Here is an 18,612-nt window from a genome sequence, read left to right as displayed (position 1 = left end):
GTCAATGGCTGTATATCCTCAATGCACCGATCTTAGTAATCCTTGAAATGTTGATTTATGACTAGAATGTTCATCACCGTCGTCTCGTGCTGCTCACGATGGCTCACATCAGCATCACTAAAATCTCCCCAACATGTAATGCTTATTTCAGAGTGATCTTACTTACAGGTGATCGTTAGCAAAATCACTGGCAATATCAAGAATGCACAAAAACAATTAACAAAGTCAACATAGTGCACATGTTACGACTTGCGTTTAATGTTGCTCAACCATCACCGCGTGCATTGATTGACATTTGATTTCCATAGAATATATAAAGCCGCCAGTTTTCAAATCCCAGCCTTGCTGAAATATGTCCTTTCCACAATGTTCATCAATTTAGGAGAACTGGTGAGGACAAAGTGCGCACCACGGCACAGCACGACACGCCAACACCAGGACGACAACACCTCTCGACCACTGCACAACCCGGACTGATCCTCAGTCGTCACAACACTGAGGCTGGCAGGCACCCCACCCCCCCCCCCCACCCCGGGCCAAACAGCGAGCCCGCGCGCGCACACCTCACCAACATTGCCAATGACTCAGTATCACCCACCTGAGAACACAACAAAAGCCATCACTTTAACCCAACGCGCGCTTTCGTAACCATCACATCATAACCATTCACAATAAAGCAATTATTACTATTAGACCCGCTGGGTATAAATTGTAGAGTACAATACGTATTTAGTTACTTGGAATTAGTAATATGATGAACTAAGAGGGAGAGCGACGAAGTGTTATGTCAGCACTGAGCCTTGGCTGGCAGCGCTGCCAGGCGCACGAGGTGGTGGTGTGGTCACGTGAGACAACCACCAAACCTCACCTCATTATTACCAGGTATCTTTGTTGTTCTTGTTTTTGGACTCTGCTACTCGGAACAAAATGTCGCAAGTAGCACGGGCTAAGGTGATCCCGTGGTGGACTTACCTGGCACAGGAGCGGGGGGGGGGGCTGTATCTGGGCAGGTATCCGATTGATGATTGATTGATAAAGATTAAGCCACCCAAAAGGTGGCACGGGCATGAGTAGCCCGTAAGTGGTGCGGCAGATATCCTATACTAACTTAAATATATAACTTACTATATAAAAAAGTAACAATAATAACTTAAATCTCCAAATAAGCTCTGGAAACTATCCAGGTACAATCCCTGTAAGCCTCTTTATAATTCAAGGCTGTAATCTTTCCTGCGCGGGCCCTAAGCCTCTGGCTGGCACGGGTGAGGTGAATACTCAGGTCTACCCTACAGAGCTTCATACTGTTGGTGTCGGGGAAGACGCTGGTGGTGGAATGAGGAGTGATTAAGATTGATGAAGATTAAGCCACCCAAGAGGTGGCACGGGCATGAATAGCCCGTAAGTGGTGGCCCTTTTGAGCCATTACCAGTATCAAGAGATGATACTGGAGATCTGTGGAGGCGCAACTGCACCCTGCGTGACGGGAGATGTCTCCCGGACCAAATGGTGGAGTGATTAAATAATTTGTCTTTATTTATATAAGCACAAGATATGTATATATAGCAGAAATTAACAAATAACTACTAGTTACACACACACATACATACCATACATAACCATCACAAGAAAAAATCTGACAAAGATACAATACACAAATTACAGTAACAAATGAAATACATTAGGCAGTGATGTGGTGGAGGCAGACTCCATACAACAGTTTCAAATGTAGATATGATAGAGCCCAGTAGGCTCAGGAACCTGTACATTAGTTGATTAACAGTTGAGAGGCGGGACCAAAGAGCCAAAGTTCAACCCCCGCAAGCACAACTTGGTGAGTACACACACCAGTGTGCCCTGAAATCGGTAAAGGACTGAAATATATACAAAGGCAAACAACACAAGCAGAACCTGAGTAAACAATCCACTGTAACAACAACTCTTAACAATGCAGCAACACGAAACTCAATACTAAACGAATTCAATTTACATTACAAGTAATTACAAACTTACAAACACATATATAGTCACTTAAAATGGCAAAAAGAAATGACAAAACCTAATATGGTAAACAGAAACCCAGGAAAGAACGCGAAGGATTTGTTTTAAATAAATGTTTACAATAAAAGCAATAATCATCTCACAAACAGACGACACTGAACTGGAACATCGTACCCAAATACAACAAGTATTGCTAACATTACATTAACAAACAGACAAGAAGATTTACAAAATGTTTTACACTGCGCCAGTGCCTTGGTGACTGACTCCAAAATAAAAATTACATGAAATATAAAGAGCTTGACAACATACGCCCTCGAATTGAACAAGACAAAGGGGAACAAACCAATAACATTCATTACAGGAGCACAACCTAGCTTGTAAGACATGTAACTAAGGTTGATCCGGAACGTAACCTACATAACACGCAGGCCGCGACACCACCGCCCAAAGCAGGAATATCAGCAGTATGAACAACAGAGCACTGATTAACTCTAGACACAGTGATAACTCCAAAAAGATAAAACACGATGCACACAAATTCTACAAACGACAAAGAAAAGAACCCCACCAAACACATGGGTTGGTACTCTACGTAATGCAGACAAGCTAAGACAGCGAAGAACATAGCTCACAACCAAGATGGGAAACGGAAACCCTGATCACACACGAGCGACATCGCCGTCGGTCAGTTTTGAGGAGTTCCTGGCAGGTCAACTGTTCATTGCAACAACCTCACTCATAATGTCCTTTATTAAGGTGCAATTCACACGACTATTCTTCATAACTCATACCTTGTAGTTCTGGAACTAGTCTTGTAGCATACCTTTGAACCTTCTCTGGCTTTGTTTTATGCTTGACATTGTACGAACTCCTTACTGGAGCCGCATATCCAGGATTGGTCTGACATGTTTTTCACAAGGTTCTAAATGATTCCTTACACAAATTTCTAAAGGCAGTTCTGATGTTAGCCAGCCTTGCATACCCTGCTGCTGATATCCTTTTTATGTGGGCTTAAGGAGACAGAGTCATCCTGATATAAATTCCTAGATCCTTCTCTCTGACTGTTTCATGGAGGACTTCGTCTCTCATTTGGTACCTTGTGTCTGACCTCCTGTTCCCTCCACCTAGCATTTACTGGAGTTAAACTCCAGAAGTAGTGTAAACTGTAGTAGCTATTTGTTGGATCATTCCATCAGTTTGCTCAGGTCATCTTGTAGCCTCTTGTTATCTTCCTGTCTTAATCCTCCTTATAATTTTCACATCAGCAAACATTGAAAGGAACGAGTGTATTCCTTCTGGGAGGTCGTTTACATTGATCAGAAACAGAATAGGACTGAGGACCCTATAGTGACGTTCCAGTAGGGACGACCTCACCCCTCGCAGTGACTCGCTGTCTCCTGTTGTTTAAGTACTCCCTTTTTCACTAGAGGACCTTCCCCGTTACTCCTTCCTGCATCACCAACTTTATGGAGATACGTCGGTGGTCATGGCTACGGAACGTTCGGTGGTGTGTCCAGAATGTGCTGCAGGAATTTGAGTTGGCCACTGGTGCGGCGGATAATAGGGGAGAAGACCTGTATGATGGGGCTGGGAGGTTGGGGCTCTAGGGTCTATAGGAATGGGTCTTTAGTTGGGGTGGTTTAGTCTTCGAACTCTTGGCATTACTTGGTTTCGGTCTTAGTGGACACTGGTTATAAATTGGGGAGCGGTATGCGATTCAATGGTTTTGACACTAGGGTTATTATCAACAAAGGTGTTAACCCCTTTCCAAAGAGCTCTAATTATTGCAAAGTACTCTCTAAAATCTGGAGTATAGCTCATAGTTTGCGATGAGTAAAAGGGTTGCATCAGAGGTGAAGAACTATTTTCCTGTATATATCCCATTAGGCGTTCCTAGCTGTGTGCGGGTAGGACAGAGGGCTGTATTGGTATGTTGGATGTTTACCATCAATCGTTGGCATTTTTTTGTGTGACTTTTCAGAGGTGGGGTTAATGTTGGAGGGGCTCCTGTACAACGTCCTCCCAGCAAGCATAAGAAATATTGCCGGAACAACCGTGGACATCTTCAAGAGGAAACTAGATTTATTCCTCCAAGGAGTGCCGGACCAACCGGGCTGTGGTGGGTATGTGGGCCTGCGGGCCGCTCCAAGCAACAGCCTGGTGGACCAAACTCTCACAAGTCAAGCCTGGCCTCGGGCCGGGCTTGGGGAGTAGAAGAACTCCCAGAACCCCATCAACCAGGTATCAACCAGGTAAGTGTATTACTAGTATAGTCGAATTTACCATCTTTTGTGCTGTAACTTGATTAGCTAAATGAATGTTGGGGTTCAGTCCCTGAGCCCATTATGTGCCTCTGTAACCCTTTCCACTACTGCCCACAAGATGGGTATGGGGTGCATAATAAATGAACTAAACTAACTTGTGTGAATGGTACAAAGGTCTCAGTGTCTCATACAGGTATAATGATGCCAAGAACTGAATCCCGGCAATCTCTTAAGCTAAGAAATTTACATTTGTGACGAGTTAGTTATATATGATTTCTATTTGCTTGCCACATCGACCAGGCCTGGTCAATGACTGGGCCTGGTCGACGACCGGGCCATGTGGATGCTAAGCCTCGAAAACACCAAGATAACGTATCCGATATAGTGGAGTACGTGGTGGGTGGCAGTATAAAGCTTATAAGCATGTGTATGCGTGACCTACAGTAAGCAAACTTGGGTTAGTAGACTAAGCTTTCATGTAGTACATCATTTTGAATTAAATACATACTTGCCCATTTCTTGAACATTTATGATTTAATTATTTAAATTTTTTACTTTTTCACATTGTTACATAGCAATTTAAGGTATAGTATGAGAATACTTCTGCTGAGATCACATATCATTAAATCTATTTCAGCAGGGGGGTTGCTGAGCATAAGCTTAATGTAAGTAACATTTATTACCAATAATACTGTACAAAAATATTTATCTGTATTACAGTATTTACATAATTACTGTATAGTATATGAAAATTTGGGCAAGTCTACATTTTATATTTTAGATAATATTTTATTATAAAATTATTATTTATGAAAGCAAAATTAAGTTTATTCATGCTCTACATCATTGCAATATTTCTTGAGGAAAACGTTTCATATATACCTAGTGGACAAGCTCTCACAAATCAAGCCTGGCCTCGGGCCGCTCCAAGCAACAGCCTGGTGGACCAAGCTCTCACAAATCAAGCCTGGCCTCGGGCCGGGCTTGGGAAGTAAAACAACTTCCAGAACCCCCCATCAAGCAGGTATATACAGTACTGTAACTCCTGTTTTTGTAATTACAGGTTATTTTGGGTAAATTTGGATAATTTTTTTTTTTGGGGGGGCATATGTTTTTAAAATGAATACCAGGTGTATTTCCAACTTTAATTATGCATAATCACATCCTACATCCATTTACCCAAACTGATCTACAGTTATGATGATAATAGATATATGAAATAATATCCTACAGAAATACCAGTAATGAATATTACAATACCTGAAATAAAAAACAATTTCTGTAAATTTCCCTAAATCTTTGCATAATTATGTAAATAATGCAAGACACACTATGCTTAGTAATCCAAATTATATTGGGCCCATCCCCATTTGAATTAGCCAAATTTCTTGCCAGTAATGTCCAAAAATTATCAAATGTGCAGTTTTTTGTGCAGTACCACAATGCATCTATTCCCGTTGTTTACCCCATGTAAATTATCATTTACCTGATTATCCCCATTGTTTACCAGTGCACGATTACCTTGCCTTACCTCGAGACAATTTTGGGATTTAGCCTCCCCGCAGCCTGGTCATCGACCAGGCCTCTTCGTTGCTGGACTGGTCAACCAGGCCTCCTCGTTGCTGGACTGGTCAACCAGGCCTCCTCGTCACTGGACTGGTCAACTAGGCCTCCTCGTCACTGGACTGGTCAACTAGGCCTCCTCGTCACTGGACTGGTCAACTAGGCCTCCTCGTCACTGGACTGGTCAACCAGGCTGTTGGATGTGGCTGCTCACAGCCTGACATGAACCACAGCCTGGTTGATCGGGCATCCTTTGAAGGTGCTTGTCAAGTTCTCTCTTGAACACTGAAGGGTCGGCCAGTCATGCCCCTTATGTGTAGTGGAAGTGTGTTGAACAGTTTCGGGCTTCTGATGTTGATAGAGTTCTCTCCCAGAGTACCTATTGCACCTTTGCTTTTCAACAGGGGTATTCTGCACATCCTGTCATGCCTTCTGGTTTCATGTGGTGTTATTTCTGCGTAATGGTTTGGGACCAGCCCCTCTACTATTTTCCATGTATAAATTATTATGCATCTCTCCCACCTGCACTCAAGAGAATACAGATTTAGGCACTTTAGTCGGTCCCAATAGATTAGACATTTTACAGAGTGGATTCTAGCAGTAAAAGATCTCTGCATGCTCTCCAGGTCAGCAATTTCTCCAGCTTTGAAAGAGGCTGTCATTGTGCAACAGTATTTTACTCTAGAGTGCACTTGCATCTTGAAAAATATTATCATTGGTATAGCATCTCTAGTGTGAAAGGTTCTTGTTATCCAACATGTCATTTTTCTTACAGATGTGACAGCTACTTGATTGTGTTCTTTAGGTAAGGTTTTCAGACACGAGTACACTCAAACCCTTTACATTGACTTTTCGTTCTTTGTTATACTGTAATTTGACTGCGTTTTGTACGTGGTTTTCGTTTTTATATTTAAATTTTTTCCATAGCGCAGGAGCTGGAACTTATCTTCGTTAACACCATATTATTTTCTGTAGCCCAAAGAAAGATGATGAACACGAATTCATTTGGATTACCTGAAGATTCTAGTTACTGCACTGAAATTTGGATTACCGAGCTCTTATAATAAATGAAACACTTTCTTACAGTGTTATTAGAAATTGTAGAAGGTGATTGCACATACAGTAATTGAAGTTGGCAATGCAGTAATAATACTCGTTTTATAATGGAATAAATGTACAGTATAACTAAAAACTAAATATGCAGATTTACACAAGTTGACATACAATTATGAAAATAAAAAGATAAAATACAATATTTTCCAACAGAAATATTAGCAATGAATGTAGAACAAATGTAAGTTTACTTGGATAAATATTCATTTTATAATAATATTTTAGTTTAGTTCATTAATTATACAACCTATGCCTTTTCTGTGAGTGGTCATGGAAATGGTGGAGGCATGTGTACATGGGCTGAGGAACTTAACTCCTAATTTCATTTACCTAAGCAAGTTACAGCATTTAAGAACTAATTTGAGTGAAAATATAGGAAGTAAACTTATTTTATTGTTAATGCCTGGATAAATCATCCCATATATCTGAGAATTACTTAGCACATTACATACAGTATTATAATAATTGTTTCTGAATTATAAGCAGTTCAATATAATTAAAAGAACCCAACTTATATATCATTTGAACAAAATGTTATATGAGCGTGTGCCATGTACTGTTTTTTCTACCACAATGCAGCTATTCCCAAAGCAGCTATTCCTTATTCAAATTCAGGGCCATATGGTTGTTGATATCTGAAACCTCTACAAGGTAGCCATCAATTTATTTACATTCTTAATTTCAGTATAACAATGAATTCTATTTTCTTTTGATAAATCTATTGTCTCTGAAGATGAGAAGAGCAGCTAACATAAGCTAAAGTTCATACCAAGTATACAGTATATGAAAGGGTTCCTGTATACAAAATCTACTATACTCGCCTAATTGTGCTTGCAGGGCACAAGCACAATTAGTACACCCTTTTGTACAGCTTCAGCTCTCTGGTCCCACCCCTGAACTCTTAATCAACTTTTGTACAGGTTCCTAAGCCTACTGAGCTCTATCATATCTCATTTAAAACTAAATATGGGTCCACCACTACCACATCACTTCCTGATGCATTCCATTTGCACATCAATTAACTACTCAAGACACTGAAAAATAATATAATGCCTCTGTGATTCATCTGGGTATGCTGTTTCCACTTGTGTTCCCTTATGCAAGTATCACTTGTATTATACAGTTTGTCTTCATCTATCCTATTGCTTCCCCTGCAAATTTTGTATATTGTAATCATGTGTCCTTTAACTTTTCTGTCTTCTAGTGACATCACTCACTTTGCCTTTACTCTTAATGCATACCTCATAATTCTGGAAAGAGTCTAGTGACATATCTTTCAATGTTCTCCAAGGTTGAAGGTTTTGAGAGTTCTTCTATTCCCCGAGCCCGGCCTGGGACTAAGCTCGACATTACTTGATAAGGACTACACTGGAGCCACATATTTCAGGATTGGTCTGACATGTGGTATACAAGGTTCTAAATGATTCCTACCACAAATTTATTAGGGCATTTCCAATGTTAGCCAGTTTTGCATGTGTTGCTGATATCCTTTTTACATGGATTTCAGGAGATTACTAGATCCTTCTCTGTCTGTTTCTTGGAGGATTTCAATGCCTATTTGGTATCTTGTGTCTTGCCTCCTGCTGTAAACCTTCTATCCTCTCCTCTCCCCTCCCCTCCCCTCCCCTTTCCCATCTTAACTTGAGGTCAAAGGGGTCAGGTTCCTGGTCAGAGTGGAACCCAGGTTGACATCTTGGTACGAGTTCAAAAATTAATTGCCACTTCACCCTTAGCAGCACAATCTTACCGTTTATGATTTCCTGGAGTGCAGCAGGCCTCAGGGAGGTGTTTAGGTTAGATAACAGGCCAGGGCGACCCATCCACATGTAACCTGGAAGACCTGTACCCAAAGACCTGGGAAGGGAAGGTCCTGCGAGACCTGAGGGGGTCCTCAGGTCCACTAGACCTTCGCTTCCTTCTCTTGCCCTTTCCCCCCATCAGTGGGGTTTATTCCAGTATATAAGAGTGATCAGCATGAGCTGGCCAGCCACCAATATCAGCTGACAGTTGCAGTTTTAAGGTAAACGTATGTTGTGAGTTTTTGTACTGCTGTAGATTATTTCACCATTGCTTCTTAGGAATAGGATTTTCAAAATGGGTTATTAAATTGTGGCTAATACATTTTTATTAAACCCAGTAAATTAAATTTCAGTAATCTTTGCCTTAGTTTATAAACTCGAGTGACTTTGGAGATTTCAGGTGATCCTCTGAGTAACAATAATAATGTTTTATTTTTTCTAACAATCTTCTACATCACCTTTTATGATGTGCAAGTAAGGGATATTACCTACCTTTACCTTGTGATGGTTTCGGGGTTTAGCGTCCCTACGGCCCGGTCCTAGACCAGGCCTCCTCATTGCTGGACTGGTCAACCAGGCTGTTGGACGCAGCTGCTCTGGTTGATCTGGTATCCTTTGGAGGCGATTTATCAAGTTCTCTCTTGAAAACTGTGAGGGGGTCGGCCAGTCATGCCCCTTATGTGAAGTAGAAGCGTGTTGACCTGTCTTGGGGCCTCTGATGTTGATAGTTCTCTCAGAGTACCTGTTGCACCTCTGCTTTTCAACAGGGGTATTCTGTACATCCTGCCATGCCTTCTGGTCTCATGCGGTGTTATTTCTGTGTGCAGGTTTGGGACCAGCCCCTCTACTATTTTCCACATGTAAATTATTATGCATCTCTCCCGCCTGTGCTCAAGAGAATATGGATTTAAGCATTTTAATCTGTCCCAATAGTTTAGATTTTTACTAAGTGGGTTCTAGCAGTAAAGGATCTCTGCACTTTCTCCAGATAAGCAATTTGATACTGGTCTATCAGGGACAGTGACCTATCAGGGACACTAGCCTGTAGTGTATTGCCTCCTGTCTCTCTCCCTTCTTGTATATTGGAACTACATTAGCCGTCTTCCAACTTTTTGGTAGTTCTGTCACCGAAAACATATGATATATACAGTACAGTACCTTGAAAAGTTGCAATGCTTCTGCTCCCTCTTTAAGTATCCATGGTAAGATTCCATCTGGGCCAACAGCCTTTGTCACATCCAGTTCTGGCAGTTTCACCCATGGTAATCTCAAATTCCTCCAGTGCCTGGTTAAACACCCCCTTATCTTAGTTCAGGAACTTCTCCTTACTCTGGAGCGTACTCTTGACTGCGAGCAGCTGCGTCCAACAGCCTGGTTGACCAGTTCAGCAACGAGGAGGCCTGGTCGACGACCGGGTCGCGGGTTCTAACAATCTTCCACATCACCTTGTATGATGTGCACGTTAGGGATATTACCTACCTTTACCTTGCGATGATTTCGGGGCACACACTTACACTTCTTACACTTTCAGGGCACACCTAACACTTCTCAGCAGCTGCGTCCAACAGCCTGGTTGACCAGTCCAGCAAAAAGGAGGCCTTGTCAACGACCGGGCCGCGGGGTCGCCGAGCCCCGAAATCACCTCAAGGTACCTTTACTCTATCGTGAAGACCTCATGGAATCTCTCTATTCTCAGTTAATCTTTCTGCCCCTATTCTCAGTGTCACTACTTGTTCCTCCACTGTTGTTTTCCTCCTGATGTAGCTGTGAAGCAATTTGGGTTTGGTCTTTGCTTTATTTGCCAAGTCATTTTCATACTCTATCTCTTCCTCTCCTCTCACCCTGATGTACTCAATTTCCCTGCTCTCTGGTTTTCTGTTACTCCTGTAGTTTCTCCATACCCTTGTACTTAGTTGCTTTGCCATCTTAAATCCCTGATTAAACCACAGGTTCTGCCTTTCCATTTCATTTTTACCTTAGGACAGGGACAAACTTGTTTTCTGGGTCGCATCCGATCCCTCAATTGGTGTTGCCCCTAAATCAACAACTTATTTTCTGTATCCTAACACTTCTGGATTGGGATGTCCATAATATCCTGTGCAGCTTTTCCTCTGAGCTTTGTTGCCCATGGTATTTCCATTAGGAATTTTCTCATCTAGTAATTTTCGTTTTGGTATGCCAGCCATTTGTTTTCTGGTCCCTTCCTTGAGTAAGTTGCCAAGGTGGATTATAATCAGATATTCAATCAATACACTGTGATCACTCATTCCCAATGGGTCTTCCAAATTTATTGCTTTCATGTCTTAACTCAGAGTGAATACCAGGTAAAGTCTAACTGGTTCATCATCACATTTAATTCTTGTGGGTCCCTTGACATGTTGGCTTAAAAAGTTTTCCTGCTATGTCCAATAGTTCAGCTTTCTATGTTTCTATAAGCCCCATGTTCTTCCAGTCTATCTTTCCATGGTTGAAGTCTCCCATGATTAGAAGTCAGAATCGTTTCCTACAGGCAACTGAAGCTGCCCAATCTATTATGTGGATGGAGTTACCGTATTTATGTTACAGACTGTATAGGAAATGCCTATGTATAAATTAACCAAATCCCCAGCCTGCCTGATGAGATTGAAGATGTGGAACCCAAATGGAATTTCTGAACTATACATGAAAATCAGTTTGACTGCTACTCACCTTGGTAAGGGATCAGCTAATCTCCTTTATTTCCAGTATACCACGAGACTTTATTGCTTGTCTCTGTAACAGAAAAATAATGTTAAGTATTGTACTGGTTATTATCACATCTTGCAAGTCTTGTAAATTTAATTATCGAGCTTCCACACGACACCATCACACACATACAGTACATCATGTCTCACACGACAATACGGTTTTCAACCTGGAAGATAATGTGTAATGAATCTACTGAGTTTCTATGATAGACCCACATAGATTCTACAGGAAGGAGATGGTTGGGTTGAAAAAGACCCTTGTGAAGTGTTTAACTCGGTATGTTTAACTACAGTATTAAATTTAGAATCCCCACCAGTAGTTTCAGCCAGCCCTTCATTTGAAGCCTCTCCCTTGGACTCCGCTGTTCTATCCCGGGCAGCGGATGAGAATGCTGGCTCTGCCCCAGGCTTCAACTGCAGCTTCGAGTATACAGGTTGTCAGACATGGGCCCTTGGCTATCATTCAACTATACAGTATGTGGTTCATGGTTTCCTTTGAGGAGGGTCTGCTTTTGCAGGGGAAGTTGTTTTCATATTCACTCTCCATGTATGAGTATGATTTGGGTGCGGCTCCCAACAGGGTTCGGCTTTCATCTGCCTTTGGGCCCGTCAGGATTGTCCTTCCAGAGGTTTTCTTCCTCTCAGGTTCCTCCTGCAGCAGCTCAGGTGCTTTTTACATATCTACTGTGAGACCCAGATTATACATCACTGATGAATTCTACCTATTTTCAGTTTGGGTGATCTTCTCCTAATTGGATGTGTTACATGGTTTAGGAGTCTCTCTGGCTGGCAGACAATTCCTTGTTCTCGCTTGGTGCTTGGCACAACTTTTGTTGTACAGTACCCACACACTTGAGTGTCGTGAGGCATTGACTATGTTGCAGGTGTTTCCAGGGGCTTTTCTTTTGCACCCTTCAATGACTGGCTCTTCACTCCCGCTCTTTCTTGGAACATAGACATAGAGCTGCACGAGACCCCATGTTCTTTTGTTGTTGGCAGCACTTGTGGCAAATGACCTTTGTGCCCATCTGCATTTGCAATGTGTTATTTCCTGGGTCTTCTTGAGCTGCATACAGACTGGCTTCTGGAGGATGTTGGGGAACTTGGTGGGATCCACATACAGGGGTTTTTACTTCCACTGTTGTTGCATCGGCTCCACTCCCCAAGCTGTAAACTCCCATGCCTTGGAAGGCAGTGGCCCCATTTTTTGCTATTCTCTTTGCACGTCAACAGGCTGTACTGTCTCTTTGAATTCGCTGTAGGCCCATTATGTGATTATCTTGAGATGATTTCGGGGCTTTTAGTGTCCCCGTGGCCCGGTCCTCGATCAGGCCTCCACCCCCAGGAAGCAGCCCGTGACAGCTGACTAACACTCAGGTACCTATTTTACTGCTAGGTAACAGGGGCATAGGGTGAAAGAAACTCTGCCCATTGTTTCTTGCCGGCGCCTGGGATCGAACCCAGGACCACAGGATCACAAGTCCAGTGTGCTGTCTGCTCGGCCGACCGGCTCCATCTGCTCTCTCTAACTCTTTCCACTGCTGCCCACAGGATAGGTATGGGGTACATAATAAATTAACTGAACTAATTCCAGGATGTGTACTGGTACATCCCTATACATCCTGTATTCTGGTATTTGCTAAGATTTGTGGTGGGGTAACAAGCATATTGCTTTTGAGTTCTCCCATTTGGGCTCAATCTCATTCCATACGTGTTCACACACTTGGCTTGAGTCATCGTGGCTTATTTTCTCCATTTGCTGGGGATTCTTGTTTTGCCCCACCTTGATGACTGGCTGATGTGGGCCCCTGTCCGTCTCTTTGGAGCTCGACGCTTCGAGTAGCTCATTTGCTGGGTTCTCGGGATTAATATCTCTGCGATTTTATGTAAAGAAAATGTCCAGTGTTTTTACGAATGGTCATCCTGATTTCCATTTCCATGAAGTGGATTGTCAATGATGCCTCCCCTTCCTTTGACTTTGAGACGTATAGCATCATGATTATTTGGCAACAGCATCATGAAAATTTAATTCCAATATGTTAAGAAATGGATTTTTCACGAATTTCTTATATATAAACACATGCGAGACAGGCGGCAACCTGTACTGATTATAACGATAACACCTATTTACTGGAAATCAGGAATAAAGAGATGCAAGCACCTGTCTGATGCACAAAGAAGAAAAGAAAGGAAGGAGGGTCCACAAAGTGGATATGTAGCTGATGCCACCTGGAGAGCCAGATTTCACACATAATAATGAGTTCGTATGTTATTATACATATTTTAATATATATCATATACTGTAAATATATTGCCCAATGGCAATATTTCTTATGTCCCTTTGTACAAAAAGCTGACTACTATTTTTTCTCTCTCTCCTTTGTTTCTATGCGGATTTTGTTGTAACTTCTACATCTTGGAGAATGCATGTCTGGCACTAAGCATCTGAAGTTGGAACGAAATTGGTCAACATGTTAATCAGCCACCGGTGGCAGAAGATGCGACTTATTTTTTGGGGGCCAATTTATTTACAGATTTCAAACTCTGTGCTCTTTGTCTCCTTATTTTATATTGATGAATGAGGACCAGATGAGGGCCTTATCAGTTATATATATGCGCAATAAAGTTACTGCAAGATATATATGTTTGTTATCCCTAACCTATCCCTATATTTTTTTTGGGGTGGGGTGGGGGTATTTTTTCTTGACTTCATTTCAACACACATAGACCTACAACTTTCACATATTCGAGTACAAAAGCCAAGCAATGTTTATTAAAACATACAGAATAAGAAAATTCATTAATTAGAACTACCACATTCATTGTTGATAACTTTAACTTCAATTATTTCTAAAAAAGGAATTTCAACTTTGAGAAAGCTTCAAAAACTCAGTTTGACAGATTCTCACCATTTTCAAACATTATGTGCAAAGTTCTTAGTTCTAAGGTGTCTTAAGGGTCGTTTAGTCATAAATCCATAACGTTTGAAATTATAAATTTTATGCGTCTAAATTTTGCACTTATTAGGATGGCCACATTGAAAAAATGTTTTACAGGAAACTATACTCTCAAAGAATATCTTCCCTTTAAAAATTTAAAATCTTCCCTTTAGGAACATGAACATAATATGCCATTCTGAGACCATAATGAATAAAATAACAATTGTAACATTTAATATTTTTAAACCTAACTTGAAATTGTGAATGTTTTTTTTATTTTATTTTTAACCTTTTTCTGTTCATGGAATGATGCTGATCCAATAGGAAAAGTTGGAGCATTTCCCATGAAGATATTATTCACGAAAAATTGAATGTGTTTGAGGAAGTTTCGGTACTCAAGTACCAGGCCTCTTAAAGGGCGGGGAAGGAGCGTGCAGGGAGGAGCGTGCAGGGGGCCAGGGAGGAGCGTGCAGGGGGCCAGGGAGGAGCCTGGAGAGAGCAGTGAGGAGCCTGGCGAGAGCAGTGAGGAGCCTGGCGAGAGCAGTGAGGAGCCTGGCGAGAGCAGTGAGGAGCCTGGCGAGAGCAGTGAGGAGCCTGGCGAGAGCAGTGAGGAGCCTGGCGAGAGCAGTGAGGAGCCTGGCGAGAGCAGGGAGGAGCCTGGAGAGAGCAGGGAGGAGCCTGGAGAGAGCAGGGAGGAGCCTGGAGAGAGCAGGGAGGAGCCTGGAGAGAGCAGTGAGGAGCCTGGAGAGAGCAGTGAGGAGCCTGGAGAGAGCAGTGAGGAGCCTGGAGAGAGCAGTGAGGAGCCTGGAGAGGGCAGTGAGGAGCCTGGAGAGGGCAGTGAGGAGCCTGGAGAGGGCAGTGAGGAGCCTGGAGAGAGCAGGGAGGAGAGTGTAGAGGGCAGTGAGGAGCCTGGAGAGAGCAGGGAGGAGCGTGTAGAGGGCAGGGAGGAGCCTGGAGAGAGCAGGGAGGAGCGTGTAGAGGACAGGGAGCCATAGAGGAGCAGAGCCAGGTGTGGGAGCCTCAGGGAGCAGGCGGGTGCAGCAGCTGCACCAGCCACCGTCTACTCACCCCGTAAACACCATTATCGCTCAGTGAACTTTTAAAAAAGCTCAGGTGGCGAGGATGAAGTATTCCATATGAGCACACACACCGCCAACACCTGACCCTCACAACGCCAAGAGTTGACTGGCGACAACCAATGAAAATCGAGTTACCAACAGTATTTTATGTTCTCTTAAAAGATTATATACATCAATACACCGCAAACTGTCTCCAGTATTTCTTGTCGTTTGAGTCATTTTATATTATGTATATACGTGCAGTCGCTGGTATAGACCAAAATTACATCATATGTCCATATAAAATGTATTGGAACCTTGTGTACCACTCGTCCATATTTTCAGTGGAATCGGTGCTCAAGGGCCCCTGTAACACTGACTCCCAGACACTATCTCGCTGATACTGGCTCACTAACACTGGCTTCCTGACACTGGTTCCCGTACACTGACTCCCTTACACTGACGCCCTTACATTGACTTTCATTCACCGACTCTTTTACACTGACTTCCTTACACTGGCTCCTTTATACTTTCTCCCTTACACTGACTACCTTACACTGACCTCGTTACACTGGCTCCCTTACACTGTCTCCCTTACACATAGGTAATTACTGGCTCCCTTACACTGAATAGTAACAGGAATCGATAAAATTGATAGGAAAGAATTCCTGAGACCCGGAACTTCAAGAACAAGAGGTCATAGATTTTAACTAACGAAACAAAGCTGCCGGAGAAATATAAGAAAATTCACCTTTGTAAACAGAGTGGTACACAGTTGGAACAAGTTAGGTGAGAAGGTGGTGGAGGCCAAAACCGTCAGTAATTTCACAGCATTATATGACAAAGAATGCTAGGGAGACGGGACACCACGAGCATAGCTTTCATCCTGTAACTACACTTAGGTAATTACTGGCTCCTTTACACTTTCTCCCTTACACTAGTGACGCCCTTACATGTATTCCCATATTCTGACTCCTTTACACGGGCTTCCTTACTCTCACTCCCTTACACTGGCTCCCTTACACTGGCTCCCTTACAATGACGCCCTTACACTGGCGCCCTTACATTGAGTACCATACACTAACTCCCTTAAACTGGGCTCTCTTACACTAACTCCCTAACATTGGTTCCCCGTGCACTTTCTCCCTTACATTGACTCCCTTATACTGGCTCCCTTACACCCCATACCCATCTTGTGGGCGATAGTGGAAAGGGTTACAGAGGTACATAATGGGCTCAGGGACTGAACCCCACAATTCATTTAGTTAAGCAAGTCTTGATGAGCTAGTTACAAAATTCAATGCACATCGTCACATCAACAATAGGCTCGAGACCGACCACAAGTACAGTTTATAAATTAAGCAACTGACATGTGTGGAGAGCTGGTGTCACAATTGATATGTTTATCCTGCACACCGCCCCCCATCCAGTGGGCAGCGGTGGATAGGTTACAATCACCCAGTTACTACCTACAGTTACCAACCTGGGGGTATTTGGCTAAAATTTCTGGTAGTAATTGTGGGGGTTCCGTCCCTAAACCCATTATTTGCCTCTGTAACCCTTTCCACTACCGCCCACAAGATGGGTATGGGATGCATAATAAAAGAACTAAACTAAAGATCATTTTGAATGAAATATTTACACATCTCTGGAACATTTGTTATAGAATTGTCTCTGAATTCACGTATATTTCGCACTCCATCACATAGTGACGGAGGATGTGCGAATAATTTTATTGACAGTTTACAATTGGATACTTGTATGTGCATGGGAGATAGGCTTACAGGTTCCGGAAGATGAGAGGAAATGTCAGCACTGTGGAGAAATGCCCGACAGACCACTGGAACATTATCTAACACAGTGTACAGTTACAAACCCAATAAGATTTCAACTTAGATTCAACAGAGCAGAAGTTGTTAAACACATGGGACAAAATCTTACTGAAGCGATCATACGAGTCATAAGTATTCATACTCCGCCCAAGTAAAACAGAAACAAGCAACACTTAGTGGGCCAGCCAGGGCGCACAAATTCAGTGAGTATACAAATCACAAGACAAGAATCCCATTTTCTGAGGTTGGAAGAAAACGCGCTCAGATTGGGGACGTGTTTATTTTATAATAGTAAATAATAAATCAATAATATTAAATTAATAATAAATAATAAATTAATAATAAATTTTATTATTATATAATAAATATAATAATAATAACAAATAGTATAATGATAAGCAATTATTTTAATGAATCAAATAGCTAATTAGGGTGAATGATAAATAATTAGTGACTAATGCATAACAATAAAGTATTAAAGAATAATTATAATGAATAAGCATTATAATGATAAAGTATTAAATCAATTGCAATTAATAGTTACATCTGTAGTTAGTAATTGAAAGTTGCATTATTTGAATTTAAATAAATAAATAAATAATAAATAAATGTTTATTTAGGTAAGGTACATACATACAAGAGATTTTACAAAGATTGATCGATATATAGATAGAGCTAGTACATACAATGCCTAAAGCCACTATTACGCAAAGCGTTTCGGGCATGAAAAACATTAATGACTAAAGCTTAATACTAATTGAGTATAAAGTATAAAATGTGTTGAGAACAAATAAAAATAAAGATAAAAAAGGGGGAACATGGCTGAAAAAGCAGCACAAATACAATTATGTTGACAAACAGCGTTTTTTAAAAAACATATATGGGTTGACAATAGTGGGGTAAGGTAGGTTACAGGGAATTTATTAGGTAGTGCTTCGTTTTTATCTTAAACTGGTTGAGAGAGGTACAGTCTTTAACATGGTTGGGAAGGTCATTCCACATTCTGGGTCCCTTGATTTGTAGAGCATTTCTAGTTTGATTAAGTCGTACTCTTGGAATATCAAAACTGTACTTATTTCTGGTGTGGTGCTCATGGGTTCTGTTATAACTTTCAATTAAGCTTTTGAGGACAGGATTGGCATTACAGTTTAGCGTTTTATATATGTATAATACACATGAGAGAATGTGCAGTGACTTAATGTCTAACATATTCAGAGATTTGAGTAGGGGTACCGAGTGATGTCTGGGGCCAGAGTTGGATATTGTCCTAATAGCAGCTTTGTGTTGAGTAATTAGAGGACGTAAATGAGTTTGGGT

General features: G+C 41.8%; 2 protein-coding genes across 18 annotated transcripts in view; one reads left to right on the top strand and one right to left on the bottom strand.

Annotated features, from left to right (window-relative positions):
- Positions 1–15,613, bottom strand: part of Ufd4 (ubiquitin fusion-degradation 4-like) — a 203,906-nt gene extending 188,293 nt beyond the window's left edge. For 10 of the 17 annotated variants that reach the window (XM_045736445.2, XM_045736452.2, XM_045736454.2 and 7 more), the window contains exon 1: positions 1–130. This exon is cut by the window's left edge and continues 15 nt beyond it. The gene's annotated coding sequence lies outside the window, so the exon portion shown is untranslated. Of the gene's footprint in view, positions 131–11,428; positions 11,492–15,473 lie in introns of those variants that run through there. The other 7 variants (XM_045736451.2, XM_069326362.1, XM_069326367.1 and 4 more) reach the window with 1 other exon arrangement.
- On the top strand, positions 14,777–15,400 carry LOC123754528 (uncharacterized). Its single transcript, XM_045737002.2, has one exon. It carries the CDS (start codon positions 14,777–14,779, stop codon positions 15,398–15,400), a length of 624 nt encoding a protein of 207 aa, XP_045592958.2.
- Positions 15,614–18,612: the final 2,999 nt, after the last annotated feature.

This window comes from Procambarus clarkii, chromosome 18, assembly GCF_040958095.1.
Source record: "Procambarus clarkii isolate CNS0578487 chromosome 18, FALCON_Pclarkii_2.0, whole genome shotgun sequence".
In the NCBI taxonomy this organism is placed as follows: Eukaryota; Metazoa; Arthropoda; class Malacostraca; order Decapoda; family Cambaridae; genus Procambarus; species Procambarus clarkii.
The sequence above is the reverse complement of the archived record's forward strand: the minus strand, read 5'-3'. Positions and strand labels throughout refer to the sequence as shown.